Source organism: Bos grunniens, chromosome 1 (genome assembly GCF_055505025.1).
Source record: "Bos grunniens cultivar Pamir isolate PY7600 chromosome 1, Bosgru_T2T1.0, whole genome shotgun sequence".
Lineage (NCBI taxonomy): Eukaryota > Metazoa > Chordata > Mammalia > Artiodactyla > Bovidae > Bos > Bos grunniens.
Window position 1 is genome coordinate 153,680,035 of NC_141165.1, and position 22,531 is coordinate 153,702,565.

At 42.4% G+C, this 22,531-nt stretch overlaps 1 protein-coding gene across 2 annotated transcripts in view; it reads right to left on the reverse strand.

The window, feature by feature from the left end:
* Nucleotides 1–13,823, reverse strand: part of SCAF4 (SR-related CTD associated factor 4) — a 61,598-nt gene extending 47,775 nt beyond the window's left edge. The window contains exon 1 of one of the 2 annotated variants that reach the window (XM_086413105.1): nt 13,285–13,823. In XM_086413105.1, the coding sequence (XP_086269231.1) occupies nt 13,285–13,314 (30 nt within the window). In that variant the 5' untranslated portion in view covers nt 13,315–13,823. The remainder of the gene's footprint in view (nt 1–13,284) is intronic. The other variant, XM_086413096.1, reaches the window with a different exon arrangement.
* Nucleotides 13,824–22,531: the final 8,708 nt, after the last annotated feature.

Below are 22,531 nucleotides of genomic sequence, written 5' to 3' on the forward strand. Positions count from 1 at the left end.
GGGGGGGTGCAGCGCAGGGAAGGAAAGAAGAGCTGCAAGCCAAGCATGTTAGACAAGTACCATTATACCACTCTACCCTAAAGCAGAATACTGTGCATGAGTTACTAACAAACACTAAGAAAAACAATAAAACTGGAAACTGTACAAAGTATAACAAATAGAGCCAGAAACTAATTAATAAACATGGAAAAAAATGTTCAGTCTTACCAATAGTCAAAAAAGTACAAATTAAGACAATGAGATAACAGTTCACTTAGGTATCTAATGGGCATGAGTGTAGATTAGCAAAAAGCAAAGAAAGCACTCTGCTGATGAGAACTAACGGTCAAGTTTCAATTTCAGAGAGAAATCTAAAGCTATATATATCAAGAACTCAAAAAGTCCATATCTTTTAAACCAACAATTCCATTTTTAGAAATTTATCTAAATCAGATGTTCCCCAAATTCCCAAGATGGCTTTTAAAATCAGAAAGTAATTCATGTTATCAAAAAGATCTGGTAACCATATCCAAACACAAGTGGAAGGGGAAAAAAAGACTGACATACTCTAAAATGTTAAAGATATTTGGTGGGATATCTTCTTACTTAAATTTACCTAATTTGCATTAGTTCAAAAATAAATAAATTAAAATCATGGGTTAAAAATGGAAAACTTTACATTTGTGTCTGAGACACAGAAATGCATTTCTCCAACTTGACTGTAAATGTATAGGACCATCATTATCAAGTACAAATTGTCTGTGGAGTAAACCATATCTTTGAAGTTAACACATATGTTTAAATTAATGCCTTATAAATCTTTAATTTAACTTTTCAAACTGCTAAAACAAAATTTTTAAAATAAACATAAAATCTGCCATTTAAAATCTTTATATCTGAAGTCTTTGTGCATAAAACCCAAAACTGAAAAATCACTTAAGTATATTTTTTGACCTCTGTGCATTAAAGAAAGCATCCCTTTAACTACTGATATATGATTTTTGTTGTTTTGTTTTAGTCACTAACTTGTGTCTGACTCTTATGACCCCATGTACTGTAGCCCTCCAGGCTCTTCTGCCCATGGGATTTCCAAAGCAAGAACACTGGAGTGGGTTGCCATTTCCTTCTCCACAGGATCTTCCCAACCCAGGAATTTACTCCCATGTAAGTTATATTTACTTTCCAGAGAGTCAAATCCTTTGAAACCCAAATATTTAATCAATTTTCCACCTGGTTAAAGGAATGTATGGAGATAAGACAGGTCTGGCACTAATATACAGTATGTCTAATAACAGGGCAAATTTACATGGCTCTTTAGATGGGAAAAAAGAAACTACACAGTTCCTCTGCTCCTATGGAGCAGGGTCTTTACTTAAACACTACAAATCAGTTCTACTTATTTCCCCATAAGGTTATAAACCAGGTATTTTTACAAACAGCAAAGATGCATATACTATTCTCAAGTTTAAAGAGTCTTAAAATTTTTCATACTTACTCCTTTCTACACTTCTTTACCTTACTACACTTACCCACAAACTCACCAAATTTTCTCCTGGTTCCAGAACCAAGGGAAATGCTTTACAAAATACACACAAATAAACGCAAACATACATTGTTAAATTATGTATGAAACCACTTTCAAGTTAACTATTTATGTTTCTGTGTGCATTATGAAAATAGAATATAGTAATATAGCAAACAGTAGTTTAAACTTCCTCCCTATTTAATTATATCACCAATCCCTAATTCTGTTACCATTTGCCGCTGCCAGAACTAATTTTCTAAGCAGTTAATTTCTGATGACTCACTCCACAAAGTATGCCCTAATTTATTCTTCATGTAAGACTAACTCCCTTACAATTTACAAGGGTCTACCTTTCAATTAAACTTTTTACTTTAGAACCAAGGCTGCTGCACCCCCGCTGTCAGGCCTTTTAACCCCCTCAGTTCCACTTACTAGGTCATTCTTTATTCCTTACCTCCATTTTGATTCACTGAACTGCAATCAATCCTTAACTCCTTTGTCTTCACTTGCTCACGAAATAGGCCAGGATTTGATCTTTGCAACTGCCAAATATTCTACCCATACCATTACTCCCCATTTTACTAGCATAGCTGCCAGGTTTCAAAATTGCTTTTATTGTGCCTCACTAAGTAAACTTTGTGTTTACCCAAAGCTGGCTATCAAACATTTTAATGAATTAAACAGTTCCTTCCAGACTAATTGAACAAATAAAAACTGGTTCCAGGATATAAAATCATTTGATTAGAAGAAAAACATTATCCTATACATTGTATGTTTTATCCATATCTACTTTTCTCCCTACCAAGTTGTAATGACTAGATCTACACACAAGCATGGGATCAAAACTGAAAAAGTTAACATTTATAAAATCCCCAATTAATTAAAAATTTTAATTGTGACTATAAATTAGCAAATGAAATATAACATCTAAAAAGCAAATCTTCAGTTTAAAACACTGACTGCATCTACTGCATTACTGTAGATGACTTAAAAACTCCCAAACTTCATCATTCTTAAACTCTGGCAAATCCTCCCACAAATATACATTACAGTGCCCTTGCTACTTTGAGTCAAACATACAACAGTTGTTCAGGAAGCCCTCTCCCTTCATTAACAATACAACAGACAGAGATGAGCTGCTCAAAAAACTTCAGAGCAGTATTGTGGGGCTGTGGACTGGACTCAAGCAGCCTCTTAAGAGTTCTCGGTCAAATAACACCATCCTTTCCAGCTTCCTTACTTCTAAAATAGAAAGAAAGGTATATATAAGAAATACATAGAATATATAAAATAGAAAGAAAGGTATATATAAAATATAAAGAAAGGTATATATAAGACACCTAACCCATATGCTAGTATCTAGTTGGGAATAAGCAAATGCAAGATTCATTTACTGCCCTTCCCTTGAACTGTCTCTGCTGGATTACTTCTTAAAATAGCATGTAAAAACTAAAGATATCCTTTCAACAAACTTATGATTCAGGATCAACAAAACAACTTGCAGAGCCACTCAGCAGCTAATAGATATTGTTTTCAATCTGTCAATCAAATCAAGCAATAAAATAATGAAAACGGTGTTAAAACATAACTTTTCTGTGTTATTTTTAAAAGAGCTCTGAGATATAATTCATATACCATAAAACTCACCTCTTTAAAGTGTACATCTCAGTGGCTTTTGCTATATTCAGAGTTACAACCATCAACACTATGTAATTTTAGAATTATTTTCATTATACTTCAAAGAAATCCCATACCCATTAGTAGTCATCCCCATTCTTCCTCCATCCCCTCATGAATAACCTACTTTCTCTCTATATAGATTTGCCCATTTTGGACTACTATATTAAAACAAAACTCCAAACTTTATAAAATATGCTCTTATATTAGTCAACAATGTTTAAGGTCTTCATAAAGATTTGAACATATCTCCAACTGAACCCCAAACTCGGCTGTCCTTGATAAAGTGATTTATATCATTCAGCAACTTGTAATTACAGTGGACCAGGTCATATGTGACTGTTTATTTAAAGAATAGTTTATGTTTTCTGAAAACTTAAAAGGGTATTACCATAAATTTCCCTATTATAGGCTTTCTATAGGGTATTCTAATTCTACAGCAGCTAAGACTAAACTCTGACAAAAGAAGGATTAAAGTGGAGTATTCATGATAAAAGGCATAAAGATATACAGGGGATACTGCAGAAGATTTACAGACTATAGCATTAGATACTTACTGCTCTCCAGAGTAATAACACACCTAGAGTGGAACAATGGGAGAAGTCCACCCAGGGGCAGGCAAAAAGTGGGTGAATTGTCTTTAAAGACTTACAAAATAATAAAACTGTTTGAAAACTGTTTTATCATCAGCAAATACTAGCAATTCTAAATGATATAAGGGATAAAATATTCCTTTCCCTAAAATATTTGGTTGACCGAGATTGTTTTTCAGGATAGCCTGTACTCTCCTCAGGCTCATTTTACATCTCCAATTCTGCAGTTCCTAAGTGTATATATTCAAATATTTAAACAGTACATTTAAAGTATGATAGCTGCAGTTCTTCATTCCTGATATATCTTTTTTTTTTTTTTTGTGGTATAAATATTTATAAACAGCAGAGTGAGTCTTAAAGAAAACACAAAGCTTAATGATCCATGAATAAAAATTATGGAGAATGCCATTACACATAATCTTAAAGAGGTTCATCAATTACAATAGAGACCTATATAGAAACTGTGGGTGAAAATATTTTAGTGAAATTTTTTTGACTGACAGTACATTTGGAAGTCACTAGTTGTTTAGCAGAGAAGTCATATCCAACTCTTTGCGACCCCATGGACTAAAGCCTGCTAGGCTTCTCTGTCCGTGGGATTTCCCAGCCAAGATACTGGAATGGATTACCATTTCCTTCTTCAGGCGATCATCCTGACCCAGGGATCGAACACATGTCAGGATGCCAGGATGCAGGATGCATTGGCAGATGGATTCATTACCACTGAGTCGCCAGGCAAAGTCACTAGAATTGATGTCAAAAAAGACATGGGTAGCATTTTGATTTCCAGAATTTATTGTGAAGTGAGCTTTTCTTAAATTTCTGCCAAAGGTAACTTTATGTTTAAGATTTCCCAACTATTGTGTATCTGCCGCTACACATACAACCTTTAGTAAATAGAATTAATGAGAAGTGTTCTTCAACCACTTAGAGGTGGAGATAACACTGCTAAATCTGACTACAATTTGCTGCTGCTGCTGCTGTTGCTGAGTCGCTTCAGTCGTGTCCGACTCTGTGCGACCCCACAGACGGCAGCCCACCAGGCTTCCCCGTCCCCGGGATTCTCCAGGCAAGAACACTGGAGTGGGTTGCCATTTCCTTCTCCAATGCATGAAAGTGAAAAGTGAAAGTGAAGTCGCTCAGTCGTGTCGGACTCTTAGCGACCCAATGGACTACAGCCTACCAGGCTCCTCTGTCCATGGGATTTTCCAGGCAAGAGTACTGGAGTGGGGTGCCATTGCCTTCTCCATACAATTGTCTACTGAACTCAAATACTGTGAAGATCAACACTGACAATCATTTAATAAATATGCAGAAGTTAAGACTTAAAAGAGCCTGAATATTATTATTCATTACTGTTATAGAGCAGTACGTAAGTAAGATTTTCTACATATAACAGAAAGAAGTATTAATGAAAATTTAAAACATTAATCAATTATTTCTTTGTTGTAATATTTACTTGTAAGTGACATGAAGTTCAAATTTCTTTCCTGGCTAATTTCATGATTATATTTGAAAATAATTTTGTTGTAAAAGAGGAATTAAGCTAAAAAAAAAAGTTCTCAGGATGTCAAATATGTTAGGTATGCTACTGTCTACAATCTCCTCCACATGACCCACTTGGATTTATACCAAAAATCATGAATTATCCAAACACCAATTATAACTTTTAAGGGGTACCTGTATGGCCCTCCACTTTTCAAGAGCCCTGGTATTTCCCCCATCCCATCTGAACCTTGGCTTCTAATTCTTAAATCCCCTTCAGAGTGTCACTGGATTTCTTGCTGAATTCACTACTAACCTATACAATGCTTTCTCAATATTATCAAAGTTTCTATAAATACCTATGGCTTCACAAGCACCAATAGAGTCCTAACACAATAAAATGTTAATTGATAAGCCATGCAAATATTGAAAAGGATGAAGGTGACTGAAGCATAATAAATTATAATACCGTTTCAGCAATTAATCTTCTAGTTTGCAAAAAAAAAAAAAAAAATCATGAACAGTACATTGTTAATTACACTTAATATTAACACAGAAATGTTAACATGTCTCTTCTAGACTAAGCTCACAACGGAACTTGGTAAAACCTAACCAAATTTAACTATTACCAACTCTATCAAAACTTATATTGTTAATAGCTGCTTATCCTATACACTACCTAATAACATAGTACAGCTTGTTTTTAGCTTATTGTTAAAAAGTTGTATGGTGTCGCTCTGAAATGATTCTGTATATTATCTTAACAAACGTTATCACAAACTTCTAAAGGTTGACCATTTATGTAACAATGTTTTCCCTGTGTTATCAAAGTATATTTGAAATGAGTTTTAAACACATGCAGATTATCTACAGAAAAATTACCTGTCATACAACCAAAAAAAAAAAAAAATCCCCAATCAAAAAATGGGCAAAAGACTTAAATAGATGTTTTTCCGAAGAAGATAAACAGATGGCTAATTGGCATATGGAAAGATGCTTAACATCGCTAATGATCAGAGATATGCAAATAAAAACTATTACAATTAAGTATCACCTCACATCATTCAAAATGGCCATCATCAGAGTCTACAAATAATAAGTACTGAAAAAGGTTTTGAGAAAAGGGAACCCTCTTATATACTGTTGGTGGGAATGTAAATTGGTGCAGCCACTATGGAAAACAGTATGGAGGTTCCTTAAAATACTAAAATAGAACTACCACATGATTTAGCAATTCTATTCCTGGGTATATATCTAGGGAAAAAAAACACCCCTCTAATTTGAAAAGATATATGCACCCCAATGTTCCACAGCAGCACTAAGTGCCCACCAACAGATGACTGGCTTAAGAACACGTGGTAAATATACACAGTGGACCTTTGTTGTTGTTGTTCAGTCACCCAGTTGTGTCTGACTCTTTCCGTAACGGAACATTACATGGACATAAAAACTGAAATATTGTCATTGACAGCAATGTGGATGAATCTGGAGAGTGCTTAGTGAAATAATAGAAAAGTATTGATATCACATATATGTAATCCAAAAAATAATACAAAGGAATTTATATACAAAACAGAAACAGACTCACATAGCAAACAAACTTATGGTTAACAGAAAAGGAGCTGGAGAGGGGAAGGGACAATTGATACTACAAGATAACAAGGTATCTCTGTAATAACATAATAATAATGGAATAGAATTTGAAAAAAAAATAAAAGCCTGGAATCACTATGCTGCACACCTGAAACTAACACAATATTGTTAATCAACTATACACCTGCAATGGAGGAGACCCCAGTTCGACTCCTAGGTCAAGAAGTTCCACTGGAGAAGGGATAGGCTAACCACTTCAGTATTCTTGGGCTTTCCTGGTGGCTCAGATAGTAAAGAATCTGTGCATAATGCAGGAGACGTGGGTTCGATCCATGGGTTGGGAAAATCCCCTGGAGGGTATGGCAACACACTCCAGTATTCTTGCCTGGAGAATCCCCATGGACAGAGGAGCCTGGCGCGCTACAGTCCTTGGGGTTGAAAAGAGTTGGACGTGACTGAGCACATAAAAAACAAAAACAAAACTCTCCCCAAAAAACCAACGGCCATCTTGTCAACTTTTTATCAGGTACTCCCCCCACCCTGCGAATTCTGTTCCACAAGATTTACAAGCCAACTTTTCCATTATTCCCATTATTCTCTGAATCAGTTCCTTATCATATGTCCACGTATTTTTTTCTTCTGAAACAAAATTCTAAACAAAATGATAGACTAGGGAGTGGGCTGTTTTCAACAAGAACATCAGTGATAAATTCTGCTACAGAAAGCTCTGAAGAGCCAGCTTTATTCCACTCATCATAAAGCCAGACTTCTACTATTGTCAGAGATAAGTAAATCTCTGCAAGTCCAGAGGAACAAAATTACAACTAACTTTTAATATTCCAACCCCTGTTATAAATAGTGTAACAGTCAGATGAGTCATGAGAAACCTCAAAATTTACTTCTGTTGCCCCAGTCCGATACGTCTCTTCCATACAGTTAAGAACTTGTTTCAAATCCTGGTCCGTTTCTTTAGACAGACCTCTCAGAGAACAAGGGAATAATCAAAAACAACCAGATTAACATTACAGGTTAAAAAAAAAAGTTAACAAGGTACTGTCATCATATGATCTCAAGTCTAGAAGACAATCATACTAGTAATTTTAAGAGGTAAAATACAGAACAGTTTATATAGAACAATTTCCACTGGGACTAGGAAGCTCCCTAATGAGATGTGGAACTCAATTCTTCTTCAGAGTAACATGGTTCAAGACTGACAACTAAGTGGTTAAGGGCAGTAATGTCAACTCATATGTTAAAAGTACTCATAAAGTTTAATTTGTCTGATTTTAAAGATAAACAAAAGAGACTTTCTTAGTGGTCCAATGGCTAAGAGTCCGTGCTCTCACTGCAGGGGGCCCAGTTTGAATCCCTTGTCAGGTAACCAGATCTCACATAATGCAACTAAGAATTCACATGCTGAAACTAAAAGATCCCATTTGTCACTAACATCAGGAGCAGCCAAAAAAAAAAGATAAACACAAATGTAAAAGTACTCCTGTTTTCTTCCTGCACTTTAAAGTATCATTACATGCATACCATCTCTATGTTGTAGTTCTTAAAAAGACACTCTAGGATGGAGGGAGGTGGGCAGGGGTGTCTGACTTTCTTTCAGTGGTCTGTGAGGTAAAAACTGTTTTCATATTAATGCTAAGACATTCCTTATCCTTAATCTCACAAGTATACAGTGGAGTTTTCCAAAGGCTACCTGACTTGTGTAACAGCTGGAAACTGAATGAAGTATATACAAGAATTCAAGTTTTATTAAACGTAAGTTTAAATGAGATCTGCAAACAGATAAAACCATGTCATTTTCTCACTAGGTTTTTTTGGTCTTGGAAATATTATTTTTCATTAGAAATGTTATTTATGATAATATGTAACAGGTTTATTATTTTTAATAAATCTTGGTTTGAATTTCTCATACAGCAAATATCAAGATATAATCCATAGATACAAAAAGTCTCTGTGGTCCTTAACTTCTAGAGCTTGAAGGAGTCAAAATCCAAAGTTTGAGAACAGCTGTCCGAGAGAAACTCTTACACAGAGACACGTCTGAGAAAGTTCATTGATTGCAGTGTCTATCAGTAACAAATGAGAAACAAACGTTCATCAACTGGGGAACCAGATAAAATTCGGTTTATTCAAATGATAGAATACTACACAATGGTCAGAATGAACTATACAGTTCTTAACATACAGCATTAGTAATTTTTACACACAAAACACTGGGGAATATGTTATCAAAACAGATTTTATACACACACACACATACACACACACAGTTTAGGGACCACAGAGATTGATACTAAATTCATTACCTGATTGCTTCTGATTTGGGGGTTGGTGGGGGGGTAGAGGGGTGGGAAAGGGAGGAAACGAAGACATCATAATATTTTATTTTTAAATTAAAAACACCTAATAACAACTGTCAATTTTTGTTATATCCTCTGCACTTTTTTTGTACTTTAATTAAAGATCTTAAAATCACAGATGCTGCAAAAAGAAAAGCGAGGATGAGGGAAGAGTTATTCTTTTTGATTTAGAGAAGACTGATTAAAGGCTAAAAATGCAATCAATGGATTAAAAAATTCCAATCTATAATCTTTATCCATGTAACCAACCGTCACAATATATATAGAACACAATTAAGAGATCACTGATTTTTAAACTCATCTTTCCATTCTTTACAACACTTCACAGTGTCTTGCCATGAAAGTTCTCTCAAAAAGTCTTTAACCATATCTTTATCTTCCTCTTTTTCTGTATCACAGATACATACTTTTACCTGTGCTTCTGATCCGTCCCCTTCCTTTCATCCACAATTTTGTTCTAAGTTAACCAATCCCTCTAGCCACTTGAACTACGCTTTTTTGCACATCCCCTCCCTCAACATGCTCTAGCATCTACACCCATCTGATAAAGACCAGGGCTTGAACACCACTTACTTAGGTTAAGACCTTATATATACACTATATATATAAACATATCAAAGGGCTAGCACCAGCGTCTACTACATTGTCAATTGCTCTTTCTTCCCTTCATCCTTGAAGAGACTTTTCCCCAGAACACCTTACAACCAAACTTCTAAAACAACAATAAATCCCAAAACACCCAACTACTTTATATTTGCTACCTCTTATCCATATCTCTCCCATCACCATTCAATCTTAAACTACAGATCCCATGTGCTCAAAAAATTTTGTGGCCTTTGTATTACTTAACCTATGACCATTCCCTTGGTATTATGTAAAATATTATTTTCAGGCAGTAATTAAGATGGGACCATCTGTATTTAAACTTCAGCTCTGCCATGAACTAGTAGTATGCCCCTGGGTGAATTACTATTTGATTTCTTTGAAACTGAAAATCAGCTTTCGTGTACGCAAGGTTGAAGGAGGATTAACTTCGATATGTATATACAAAGCACCTCACATGCTATAGATGCTTATTATTAATTCATTTTGTCTCCCCCTCTCAATTTTCTCTAAGGCAATCTGAGAGTGACTCTTTGATGTCTTCCTCCAACTCTTTGTTGCTTCCGAGTCCAATATGATCAACTGCTAGCCAAAAACTTCCACATGACTGTTTCACTCAAACATAAACTGTTCAAAATCAAACATATTTCCCCCTCCACTAAATATACTTTTGATGACTGCTTGATGTGTCACCCCTCTCCCAGAGCTTAGATGTCCAGGGCAAAAGGTGCCTATAAATCTATCAGATGTCAAATCCACAGATTCTTCAGGTCCACATCCTTCCCCTCCTCTCTAGTCCCTTTATAGATATGCCAAGCTCAGATTCTACTTTCTTCTCCCACCTCAGTCCCCAACCCGCCATGTTTCCCCAAACCTTTGCCTTCTACAATACATACTATAAATCAAGCAGTATTTTGACTATATTACTCCCCTGCCTAAAACCTTCAATTTATCCACAGACTGGGAAAAAAAGAAAAAGGAATTCAAACATATTAGACAGACTTGAAACTTGTCAGGCCCCAAACTACCTTAACCACCCTTTCAGTAGCCTCAGGAGTCAAACTACTGTTCCTTATTTCTCACCAATGTTGCCTTTGAATTACTTTTCCTACACCTTTGGAAATTCTGAGACTGACACTCTCTTCTCCCAGGTCTAATGCCCCATGGCCACCCCACAGTACTTTAAAAAGACCCCAAAGGAAATTGTTCCAGCACACATTAAAGTTACTTGTCTAAGTTTTGTGTCCTCTATTAGTTTAGGCTCCTAGGGGGCAGAGATCCTTAGTGGCAGTGCCATCCTAATTAGGACACAGCTTTACAGCTAGGCAGGCTCTCAAATATTTGTAAAATGAACATTTCGGAGATTTAAGGTTACATGCAACTAACCACTAACATTTTATGAATGGGGAGAATTAACTGAGAAGCACTACGTCAAGCAGGGACAAGGAGATGGATTTCAAAGTCAGACTAATTTCTCCGGAAGAAAGTTTTTGGGGAAGAAAGTTTGGCAGAAAAGAGCTGGAATTGGTAACATACACCTAACATAATGCAGTTAATAAAGACTAGGAACGGAAATAAAAATTATTTAAAGAGGAAAATGATCGATGATAGGAAAACTCTTACTTTGTACATTTTAAAAGGTCAAAATGCTGTTTTCCTTTTTCAAGAAGACACTATCATTCCTAATCTTGGTTTTCAAAGTAAAAACTACTGATCACATTTTCCCAGAATTAACGTGATACTTAATAACGTGCTTAATGTCCATAATGCCTCAATCATAATTAAATAATTCTGGTCTTAAGAATAGGCTAAAACCCTTCCTCTTTGTTCACTGAAAACATCCAGAAAGTTTTCATCTTGAGAAAGAAATGCACCTATCTTTTAAAACACTGTGTCATTTATATAAGTTATGTACCTATCTTTTAAAACACTGTGTCATTTGTATAAGTTCTCATTCATTCAACAAGTTTTTTCCAAGCATGTGCTATGAGGAAGCAAAGGACAGAAACTCTCCACCCTCATGAAGCCAACATTCCAGTATATTTTGCCTTCAGGAAACAAAGTCAACTTCCAATCCTGAAATCTTTGGGGCATTATCACAAACGCCCTAGCCATCAAAAAAAATCAGGAAATACTATTTCATCATTTTGAAAATAGGCAATATAGAACTTTAAAAGACACTGTCCAACTTTCTGTATTCATCAGTTAAAGACAAATCATGTCTAGGATAACTGACAAGGCAATGAACGGTCCTAACTGCAGTGTTACTGGAGGCGCTACAAAGTGAAAGTTACTGCACCCTAATTGTTACAAGTGAAACTACAAAATCACGTTGTGCAGGGTGCACCAAGTCATCAACGTGGTCCCAAGGCATCTAACACTGCTACATCTGTTTTTTTCAGTGTTGGGTTGATCGGCGGTATTTGGAAAAGGAAGATAATCCAACTCAACATATGCCAATTGTTTCCATTTTGTAGGTACGTTTGCTATCAATGGTCAAGACCCCTCTCCCTGAAATGGATTCTGAAAAATAGAATCTGTGGACTCGACACTTCAAAAACAGCACCTGGAAGGTTTTGAGATAAAACCAGAGAGCTTTAGGGCGGCAGGCAGCTTTGTAACCGGTTTTGGGAGGTTTTTCACATGTAAATGTTCCCAAAGAAGGGAGCCAAGGATTAACCAACCGCGAGGAGGGTGCGAGGGTGGGAGGACTGGAGGCCAAAGCCGGCTTTCTAGCGGTCTAAGGCGGAGCAGATGCTGTCCTCTCCCATTCAACTTTTTAGGTGTCACGTTGGGGCCACGGAGCCCGTAACAGGGTTGAGTTCACGACTCTGGAGGGTAAAGAGCCCCGTCTATTAACTCCATTTCCCAAGTGCAGGAATCCCGAAGGGAGGGGGGATGAATACCCTCACCAACTCCTCCCCGACCCGAGATCAGAGTCCAGCAGCCGGCGCGCCGCGCGGCCTGAGCAACAGGAGAAGCCCAGGCCACCGCTCTGCCGGCCCCGCGACCGGCAGATGCTCCCGGCTTCCCCACCCACCCCCCCGACCCAGGCCCGCCCGCGTTTCTTTCTTAGCCCCTTGCGGGCTCCCGGCACCGCGAAGCCAATAACGGGAGCAGAGGGCGAGAGCGCCCAGACCTGAAAAGGGTGGGGGGCTAAGTTAAAGGCACCGGAGACCGTCGCTGGGCTGGACGAGGCCGGAAGGGGGCGAGAGGGGGCAGCCTGAGGTCGCCGCCCGGGGGTGGGCGGTGGGGGAGGGGTGTGGGGGTCGGCGACCGGGCCGCCGCGACCTCCCCGGGCCACACAGGCCCGCTCCGCGCAGGCCCGCCGCCCCGGAACCGGGGCAGGAAGCGTCCCCACCCCGACCTAAGCTTTAAACCTCAGGCGGCGGGAGAAACGACGGCCCAGCTCCCCCTGGTAGGCCCCCGGCACCCCCTTGTCCCGATCACCCCTCACCTCTTGGTTGAAGGCGTTGACGGCGTCCATGTTCGCGCTGCGGCGGCGACGGCGGCTGCTCCGGGCCCGCCGGTCACATAAGACCTCGCGCCGCGGCGGAGAGGAGCTGAGGAACCGGCCGGGCCTTGAAGGGCCGGCGGAGGCAACAAGCGGCGTAGCCGGAGGCCGGGCAGGAAGAGGCTCGGCCGAGGCGGCGGGGCAGGCGGCTGAGGCTGAGGAGGCAGAGGGGTGGCGGGCCCCCTCTCAGTCCCGTTCGGAGGATGAGGAAAAAGAGGCGGCGGCGGCGGCGCTAGGCTCCAACATGTCCGTTCGGTGGCGGCGGCTGCGCTCTGCGTCTCGCTGACACGGCCCCCAGCGCCCTCACGCACTGGCCCACACTGGCCCGACCGGCAAGCGGGCGGGCCTCTCCTCTGCCTCTCGCCAGCGGGATGGCGGCAGCGACCCGAGTCCACGCCGCGCGGGGCACACTGGGACGGCTCCGGCCTCCCAGCGCTTCCTGTGCCTGGCTCCCGCCCCGCCCCGCCCCGCCCACGCCGGCCACGCCCCCGCGCCCGCCCCGCCCCGCGCGCGCGTGCGCGCGCCGCTCGGCCAGCCGCTGGCGCGTGACGCCTGAACGCCGAGCCCTTTCCCGCCTGCTGCCGCCTCAGGCCGGGGAGACCGCCAGGCACTTACACCGGGTCCCCGCGAGGGGCGCTGGAGAGTTCGGGGAAATCTCAGGGCCGGGAAGGGGGCACGGAGAAGGCCCGCGGACAAGCGCGCCCCTACCGGACGCGGCGGTGCCCGGTGCGTTTTTGTGTGCCATCCTGCCCAGGCAGGCCCTGCACCCGTCGGAGGACTCGGAGCCGCTTACCCTCCGCCGCCTGGAACAAAGGGCTCAGGATTTTTTTTTTTTTTTTTTTACCTCAGCCCGCTAGGCATGCATTTGCGGGCTCCTCGCGCAGCCTCTGCCGATGCTGTACCCCGTCTGCCCTGATGGTGCGGGTTACATCTGCTCAAGCTGAAGCCCCGAGAAGGACTTGCAGGCCCTGGACGTCCACGCAGGCCTAAAGGGAGCCCTGTATTGCCGGCCGCGGGAGGAGTGGATTCGCTTACAACCGCGTTGTTTCCTTTTTCGGTGGCCACACTGTTGTGATTCACTTCCCTCGCAACCTTACTGTCAGCCGGGCGCTGTGCTGGGTTCTGGGAATATGGAAATTAAAGGATAATTTCTCTTTCCGCAGACAGCTCGTTTTAGTGGGAGAGGACAGGCAAATGAACAGGTAATAACGATGGGATGGTAAGTGTTAGGGTAGGGACCCTGGGGAATAAAGATACTCGTCTGACTGGAAGTCCAGGAAGGCTTCTTAGAGGAAGTGGCATCTTCCTGTATCTGGAAGAAGCGGCCAGAGTGGTTGAAGAAGGCACTCTGGCCTGACTGAGCTTGCTGAGCACGGTGGCGTTAACTCAAGGAGAACCAGCTGGAGTTTAGAGAGTGCCAAGGACTGTGACCAGGCCCTGAGCAGTCTGTGCCCTTCCAAGGAGTCTGGGTTTTGTCCCCAAGGGCGGCATTGAAAGGTTTTTAAAAGGAGGATGGTGTCCAGTGCGCTCTTTCAAGACTACTGTGTATAGTAGGAGAGTGGGGTCAGGGAAAGAATAGCCCTAGCCCCATGGGATGCTGAGGGTTTAAGGCAATGGAGTAGAGAGACAAGGTCAGATACCTTATGAAGGGGGAATGGATGGGCTGGGACAGAACAATTGACGTTAAGGTAGAGGGAGACATCAAGGAGGATGCTGTAGGTTCTGGCTCAATGAAGTGCATGGGTTTATTTTTTAATTTATTATATATATGTGTATATATAAATTTATTTATTGGCATTCAGGGTCTTCATTCCAGCATGCAGGCTTAGTTGTGCTGCAGCATGTGGGACCGTAGTTCCCAACCAGGGATCGAACCTGTGTCCCCTGCATTGGAAGGTGGATTCTAGTCTTTATTGTTTATCTTTCACGTATGTATGCCTGAATGCTAAGTCGATTCAGTCCTGTCCCACTCTTTATGACCCTTTGAACCATAGCCCTCCAGGCTCCTCTGTCCATGGGATTCTCCAGGCAGGAATACTGGAGTGGGTTTCCATGCCCTCCTCTAGGGGATCTTCCCATCCCAGGTATTGTGTGATATAATTAGAAGGCGTATGTGAGCTAAGTCACTTCAGTTGTGTCCAACTTTTTGTGACGCTATGGACTGTAGCCCACCAGGGTCCTCTGGTCCATGGGATTCTCCAGGCAAGAATACTGGAGTGTGTTGCCATTTCCTATTCCAAGGGATCTTCCTGACCCAAGGATTGAACCCGTGTCACTTATGTCTCCTGCATTGGCAGGTGGGTTCTTTTCCTCTAGCACGACCTGGGAAGCCCTATCTGACATGCTAGTCTGTGTTATTTCATTTAATCTGCATAATGGGCTTCTGTATGATGTGACTATAGGTAATTCCCCTGTTTTAGAGTTGAGGCAGTGAGGCCCAGTTAACTACCAGGCCCAAGGCCAGATGATTTCCTTACAGGGCGTGTGGAGTTTGAGCTGCCACTTGGGGCAAATAAGTGAAGATGTCTAAGAGGCAGTTGGGTAAACAGTGGAGTCAGGACAGATGCTGAGAGGAGGTGGAGATCTGGGAGTCATTAGTGTACATAGTGATGGGAGGAGCTGAAACTGACAACTCACTGAAACAGACAAGGGGAAAGGAGGCTGGGAACTGAGCTGTGTGAGAGGAGAAAAGCTAGAGTTAGAAAAGGCCGAGGAAGAATACTGCAGGAGAGGTCAGCCTCCTCTGATGCTGGAGTTGGAGGTCAGCAAGGTACAGATTGGAAAGTACCTGAGAGCATCGGGGACCTCCGCAGGAATGTGGGTGAGAGTGTAGAACCGAAGCCAAACTGGCATGCACTCAGCGGAAGGCAGCAGGAGGTATTCGACAGTCTTGACTATGAAAGCAAGTTTGTAAGGGCCCCAGGGAAGAGCTGTAGAATGAAGGAAGACTGTGCTCCTTTCTTTTAGGTTGTGAGAAGTGCACTCTTAATTTTGTTGAAGGAACAAGCAGAATATTCTTTCAGGGCCCATATGGCCTCTACTTCATTACACTCCCTTTTTTCTCTCTCAGTTGAACTACCATTATGTTTTTTAAAACCCATTTGGCTTCTGTAGAAGTAGTTACCCATAGGGCCATTGCGTTAGAAAATACAGTTCTTAGAAGATCTTCCTCTTGGCTTTTCTGGATATTCCATAGTCTGCCAAAGACTATCCAAGACTCCCACACCATGTTTCCAGCCTACGGCCAGGGGCCCAACCCAAGTTTGGTCATTCCCTGGACACACCTTTGCGCTTATGTAAAACCCCTCCCTGCGTCTCTGTGTAGGCAGGCCGATTTAGCACCTGGTTGATGTTCAGACATTGTGTATGTGTGTGTTACTCACTCAGTCATGTCTGACTCTTCGTAACCCCATGAACTGTAGCCTGCTAGGCTCCTCTGTCCACGGAATTCTCCAGGCTCCAGGCAAGAATACTGGTGTGGGTTGCCATTCCCTTCAGGGGAATCTTCCCAACCCAGGGATCAAACCCAGGTCTCCTGCAGGTGAATCCCAGGCAGGTGGATTCTTTACTGTGTGAGCCACCAGGGAAGCCCATTCAGACGATACTTCCTTTCAATTATTAATCACTTCTCAGATACCTACTTTGCGTCAGGCACTGTGCTGAACAGCTTCTCTCTTCTCCTCCCAGCCAGACTCAACATCTCCCACCATATGCTTCCATGACCCCAGTACCTCTTACCTTATATTGCTATTATCTGAAAAGGGGGCGGGAGAAGGTCTGTTGAGCCCTTGGCCTTCTTCTACCTCTTTCTGTGAACAGCAGCAGAATTTTAAAAGGGATCTATAAAGTCTAATGGAGTTCCTTCTCCCTCAATTCATAACTGCAGTCTTCTTTCCTCCTGTAATTCAGGGAAGTAGATTTGGCCAAGGAAGTTTGAAGTCTTGAGCTGGGGGGAAGGTGGTGACTTCAGCTTTAGATATTTGGCATTTGGGACTCAGCAATGGCACCCCACTCCAGTACTCTTGCCTGGAAAATCCCATGGACGGAGGAGCCTAGTAGGCTGCAGTCCATGGGATCTCGAAGAGTTGGACACGACTGAGCGACTTCCCTTTCACTTTTCACTTCCATGCATTGGAGAAGGCAATGGCAACCCACTTCAGCGTTCTTGCCTGGAGAATCCCGGGGACGAGGGAGCCTGGTGGGCTGCCGTCTATGGGGTCATACAGAGTTGGACACGACTGAAGTGACTTAGCAGCAGCAGCTATTTTTAAAAAATATTTCTTTATTTGACTGCTGGGTCTTAAGATGCGGCATATGGGATCTAGTTCCCTGACCAGAAATGCCTGGAGTCTTAGCCACTGGACCACCAGGGAAGTCTGCATGAGAACTGAGGGAATGATGGCCCAGAGGAAAACATTTTCTGTGTACCGTTCTATTGAGATTTGAATGTATAAGGAACAAGATTTGACATCTGATATCCTTATGTTTTACAGCAACTTCCCACTAGCTATCCCAGGTGGCGCAGTGGTAAAGAATCCACCTGCCAATGCAGGAGACGCAAGAGATACAAGTCCGATCCCTGGTGGAGGGGATGGCCACCCACTCCAGTATTCTTGCCTGGAGAATCCCATAGACAGAGGAGCCTGGCAGGGTACAGTCCATGGGGTTGAAAAGAGTCGGACACATCTGAGCACCCCGCACCATCCTTAAGTTTGAGGGCTTTTTAAGTGGCGCAGACAGCAAGAGATGTGATTCAATCCCTGGGTCAGGAAGATTTCTTAGAGAAGGAAATGGCAACCCACTCCAGTATTCTTGCCTGGAGAATTCCATGGGCAAAGGAGCCTGGCAGGGTACAGTCCATGGGGTTGCAAAGAATCGGATGAGACTGAACACACATCCTTCTGTTTGAAGTAGATAATTAGATGCAGGGGGTGCTATTCTGAATAGGGTTGTTTGGTTTATATGTTGATAGTATTTGGGAGGTCTTTTAGACAAGTTGTTTAGGGAATATGTGTTATCAGCTAGGCTTTGGGTGCCTTGGCAGCATTTACTACAAATTTTCGGTTCAGAAGATGGCAGCACCTCTATTTGCTTTGGGATATCTGACAACCGTTTGCAGAACTACTGCTGGATTTCCATCTGTCTCTCCAGGCATACAAATCAAACCCTCCAATAGGAAGTGAAAATGTTAGTTGCTCAGTCGTGTCTGACTCTGCGACATCATGGACTGTAGCCTGCCAGGCTCCTCAGTCCATGGAATCCTCCAGGCAAGAATACTGGAGTGGGTTGCCATGCCCTTCTCCAGGGAATCTTCCTAACCCAGGGATCACACCTGGGTCTCCTTCATGGCAGGCAGATTCTTGATCATCTCAGCCACCAGGGAAGCCTGGCAACCATTTGCAGAGCTACTGCCAGACTTCCATCTCTGACTCTCCAGGCACACAAATCAAATCCTCCAATAGGAAATTTTGGGCAAATAACAAAAATTCATGAGGACTATCCTTTGTGAGCAGACCTTGAAGCAGTAGGAACGCAGCCTGTTAGAAAGATGGCTGGTGAATCGTAAATACATGTGGCAGAAGTCAGCAAGACATTTTATCCACCTGCAGACTTTCCTTTGCTCAAAGAACATTGACTTAGATTCATGTGTTCATAATGTGGGTGTGGAAATAGTTCTTAAAAGCCATTCCAAACAAACATGTTTTTAAAAAGAGTAGATGAAATCAATTCAGAGGAAAGAAAAGATGACATTCAGAAAGCAATATTCCTGTTAATTCTGTGCCCTTCACATGTCAACACATTCTGTTGAATGCTGGCTACAGTCTGTAGGGGTGGAAACCAGAAAGCAGCTCACTCCTGAAGAGCTCAGAAAAACATTCATAGATAAAGAGTTCAAGAGGAAACAGCATTGTTTCTAATGCTTTAGACTGTATGCTTTCCGGAGCAAGTATAAACTAATGATACTGTACAAGACTCTTCTTTCTTCTTGGTCTGCTTTCCTTCTCTGGCCAGCGTCCTCCCCTTCCTGAGATTTCACCTGACATCTCAGTGATTGCTGTCCCTCCCCACTTACAGGTCTGAAATCTCCCCTGGTTGGCAACTGTATTTCCAGCTACCGACTAGAAAATTCCACGTGGACATCCTCCTTTGTCCCCAAGGGACCCACCTGGTTCGTTTTTGTGTCAGCCTCTGTCTCTGAGCTCTTTATGTGGTTGGCACCAAAATAGTGGAATGAGCTCTGAGGAAAGGAAAGTGGAAGAAGGAAGAGCTCATGCATAGCAATGAAGACCCAGCACAACCAAAACTTTAAAAAAAAATGATAATTATTAGAAAAGAAGAAGAAGGTGCAGAGACTTCCCTGGTGGTCCAGTGGTTTAAGATATCACCTTCCAATGCAGGGAATGTGGGTTCAGTCCCTGGCTGGGAGCTAAGATCGCACATGCCTTGCAGCCAAAAAAACAAAACATGAAACACAAGCAATATTGTAACAGATTGATTGAGGACCTTAAAAATGGTCCACATTTTTTAAAAAAAACTTAAAAAAAAGAAGGGTGAGGAAGAGCCCTAAGGTATGGCTGTTGAATGAACAACAAAGATTGACTGCCATCTAAAGACACTTGGTGTGTGAATGTGTGCTGTATGCAGGATATATGGAAGGGTATATGTACAGTTGTTGGCACATGATCCATCACAGTTGGGAAAGGGGCCCTAATATGGATGAAGCAGGAGAGGAAGAAAGCGCACACACACACACAAATGTTCTAAAAATACATAAGAGTATTTATATAAATGAATATTTGTATTTATATGTATTTACATGAAATTATGTACGTCTGTGAGTACTCAACACATTCTCTTGAATGCTGGCTACAGTCTGTAGGGGTGGAAACTAGAAAGCAGCTCACTCCTGAAGAGCGCAGAAAAACATTCATAGATAAAGAGTACTCACAGATGTACATAAATCAATTGGAAGATTAAAAAAGCGGCTCCAACCCCATCCAAAACAAAGGTCATTTGAGGGGTGGAATGGCAAAATATCAGCAATATGGCTGAGCACCTGCATTCAACCAAAAGATAAGTAAATGAAGGGCAAGTGAATGAATAATGTCTGGAAGCAGCCCCAATAGATATTCCAGCTAAACAAACACAAGTCTTCAAACAACCAAAATAGATGTCTTATTGTCCACATATAAAGATCATACCTGCTACCGACTGGACAGTCACTCAGCCCTCACTCTTACGGTTATCCAACAATTATAATACCTTGAGTCTTTTAAGTCCAAGCACATTAAAAGCACTGAAATAGGGAAGGAGGCTGCTGGAGAACGGTAAACACAGCAACACCAAGCGGCTGCCGGCAGGGCTTATAGTGAGGAAGGAGACAGAAAAATCTGTAGAAAGCAGACACAAGAACTCATCAAGACAAAACTGTCAGGGCCATTCATTTTAAAAGAAACTGGTTCTAGGCACTTCCATAACCACCACCCCCAACCCCTGCTGGCATCCTTTTCACAGTAAGTCACAAAAAGGTTGCTGTGATGTCAGACCCCAGCTAACAAGGAAATTGAGGGTGTGTGCCACATTCTTTTAGAAAGCAAGACAGCATATATTAGAATAGCTATGCCTTTCTTGAGAAAGGAACTCTGCCCAGCTCATTGTGACTTTCAAGGCGCAACCTTCGGCTGTCTACTGGACGCACCAGCTGGAGTCTGCAGCCACTTCCAGCTCAGTGCATCTGAAACATTTCCCGCCTCATTTTCAATTAAGGTGCCAGTTTGATATCAATTACCAAAGTGATTGTGAAGCAAGTCCATGTATGAACATTTTCAAGGGAAATGTCTGAGAAAGTGTTTGTTAAACTCTTAAACACCCTCCCCCACTTTGAGGTGATAAAAGTGGTCAGGGTACCAAGAGAGAGGGTTTGTTGTAAGGACTGGAAATAAGAAAGCGGCTGTTGGGGCTTCCCTGGTGGTCCAGTGGCTAACATTCTGCTCCCAGTGCAGGGTGCCCAAGTTTAACCAGGTCTAGTCTGCCACAACTAAGACCTGGCATGGCCAAATAAATAAATAGATAAAGAAATTAATATATTTTTTTCAGTGACTGTCTTTCTCGGGCTTCCACCCCATCTGTTTGGGAAGTGAAATGAAGAATGGAGGAATGCTACCTCTAACCTAGGGATCGGCAAGCTTTTGCCTGCAGGCCAAACCTGGTTGTTGTTGTTGTTGTTTGGTTGCTAAGTCATATTCGACTCTTTGCAATCCTATGGACTGCAGCATGCCAGGCTTCCCTGTCCTTCACTATCTCCTGGAGTTTGTCCATCAAGTCAGTGACGCAGTCTAACCATCTCATCCCGTTTCCCCCTTCTCCTCCTGCCCTCAGTCTTTCCCAGCGTCAGGGTCTTTTCCAATGAGTCGGCTCTTTGCATCAGGTGGCCAAAGTATTGGAGCTTCAGCATCACCTTTTCATAAATAAAGTTTCACTGGGACGCAGTCATGCTGATTGGGTTATGTTTTGTCTCTATGCTGTGTTTCAAGCTACAATGCAGAATTGAGTAGTTATGACACAGAGCTGGAGGCTACAAAGTCTAAAATATACTACTCAGCTCTCTTCAGGAAAAGTTTGCTTACCTCCCTTCTAATCTCATGCCTCATGAGGAAGACTTCAGGGGTCAGTGGAAGAGTATTGAAAAGATCTGTGGACGTTGGAGACAGGTATAAACCATGTCTCAGGCAACGAAGGTAACCCATGGGCTGGGATCTGACTCCTAGGAAATCTAGAGGGTGAGCCTTTTTCTGGTGGCAGAAACAATCCTGTGATGCCTGGATCCAGGATGGGTAGGGGAAATGACTCTGAGTGTTTCCTGAGGACCAGTCAGGACTGAATGGGAGGCAGAAAGTGGTGATAAGGTTGATTTGGGGTCTTACTGGATAGGCCACCTGGAGACCTAGGCAGAGCTGACCAGGTGTTGCTTGCCCAGAGATTAAAGAAGATCATATAAGAGACCACACAGAATAGGTACATCCTTTGTGGTCAAAGGGAGAAGGGGAGAAAAGGGTCCAGAAGAAAACCTTTAAAGAGTCCACAAATGAACCCATGAGAGAGAGCCAGAACCAACCATCTGTCAGCCCAGAGACTCAGTGTGAAGGCACCAACTGAATGAGAGCTGGTCTAGACCCCTGTTTCCTCCTCG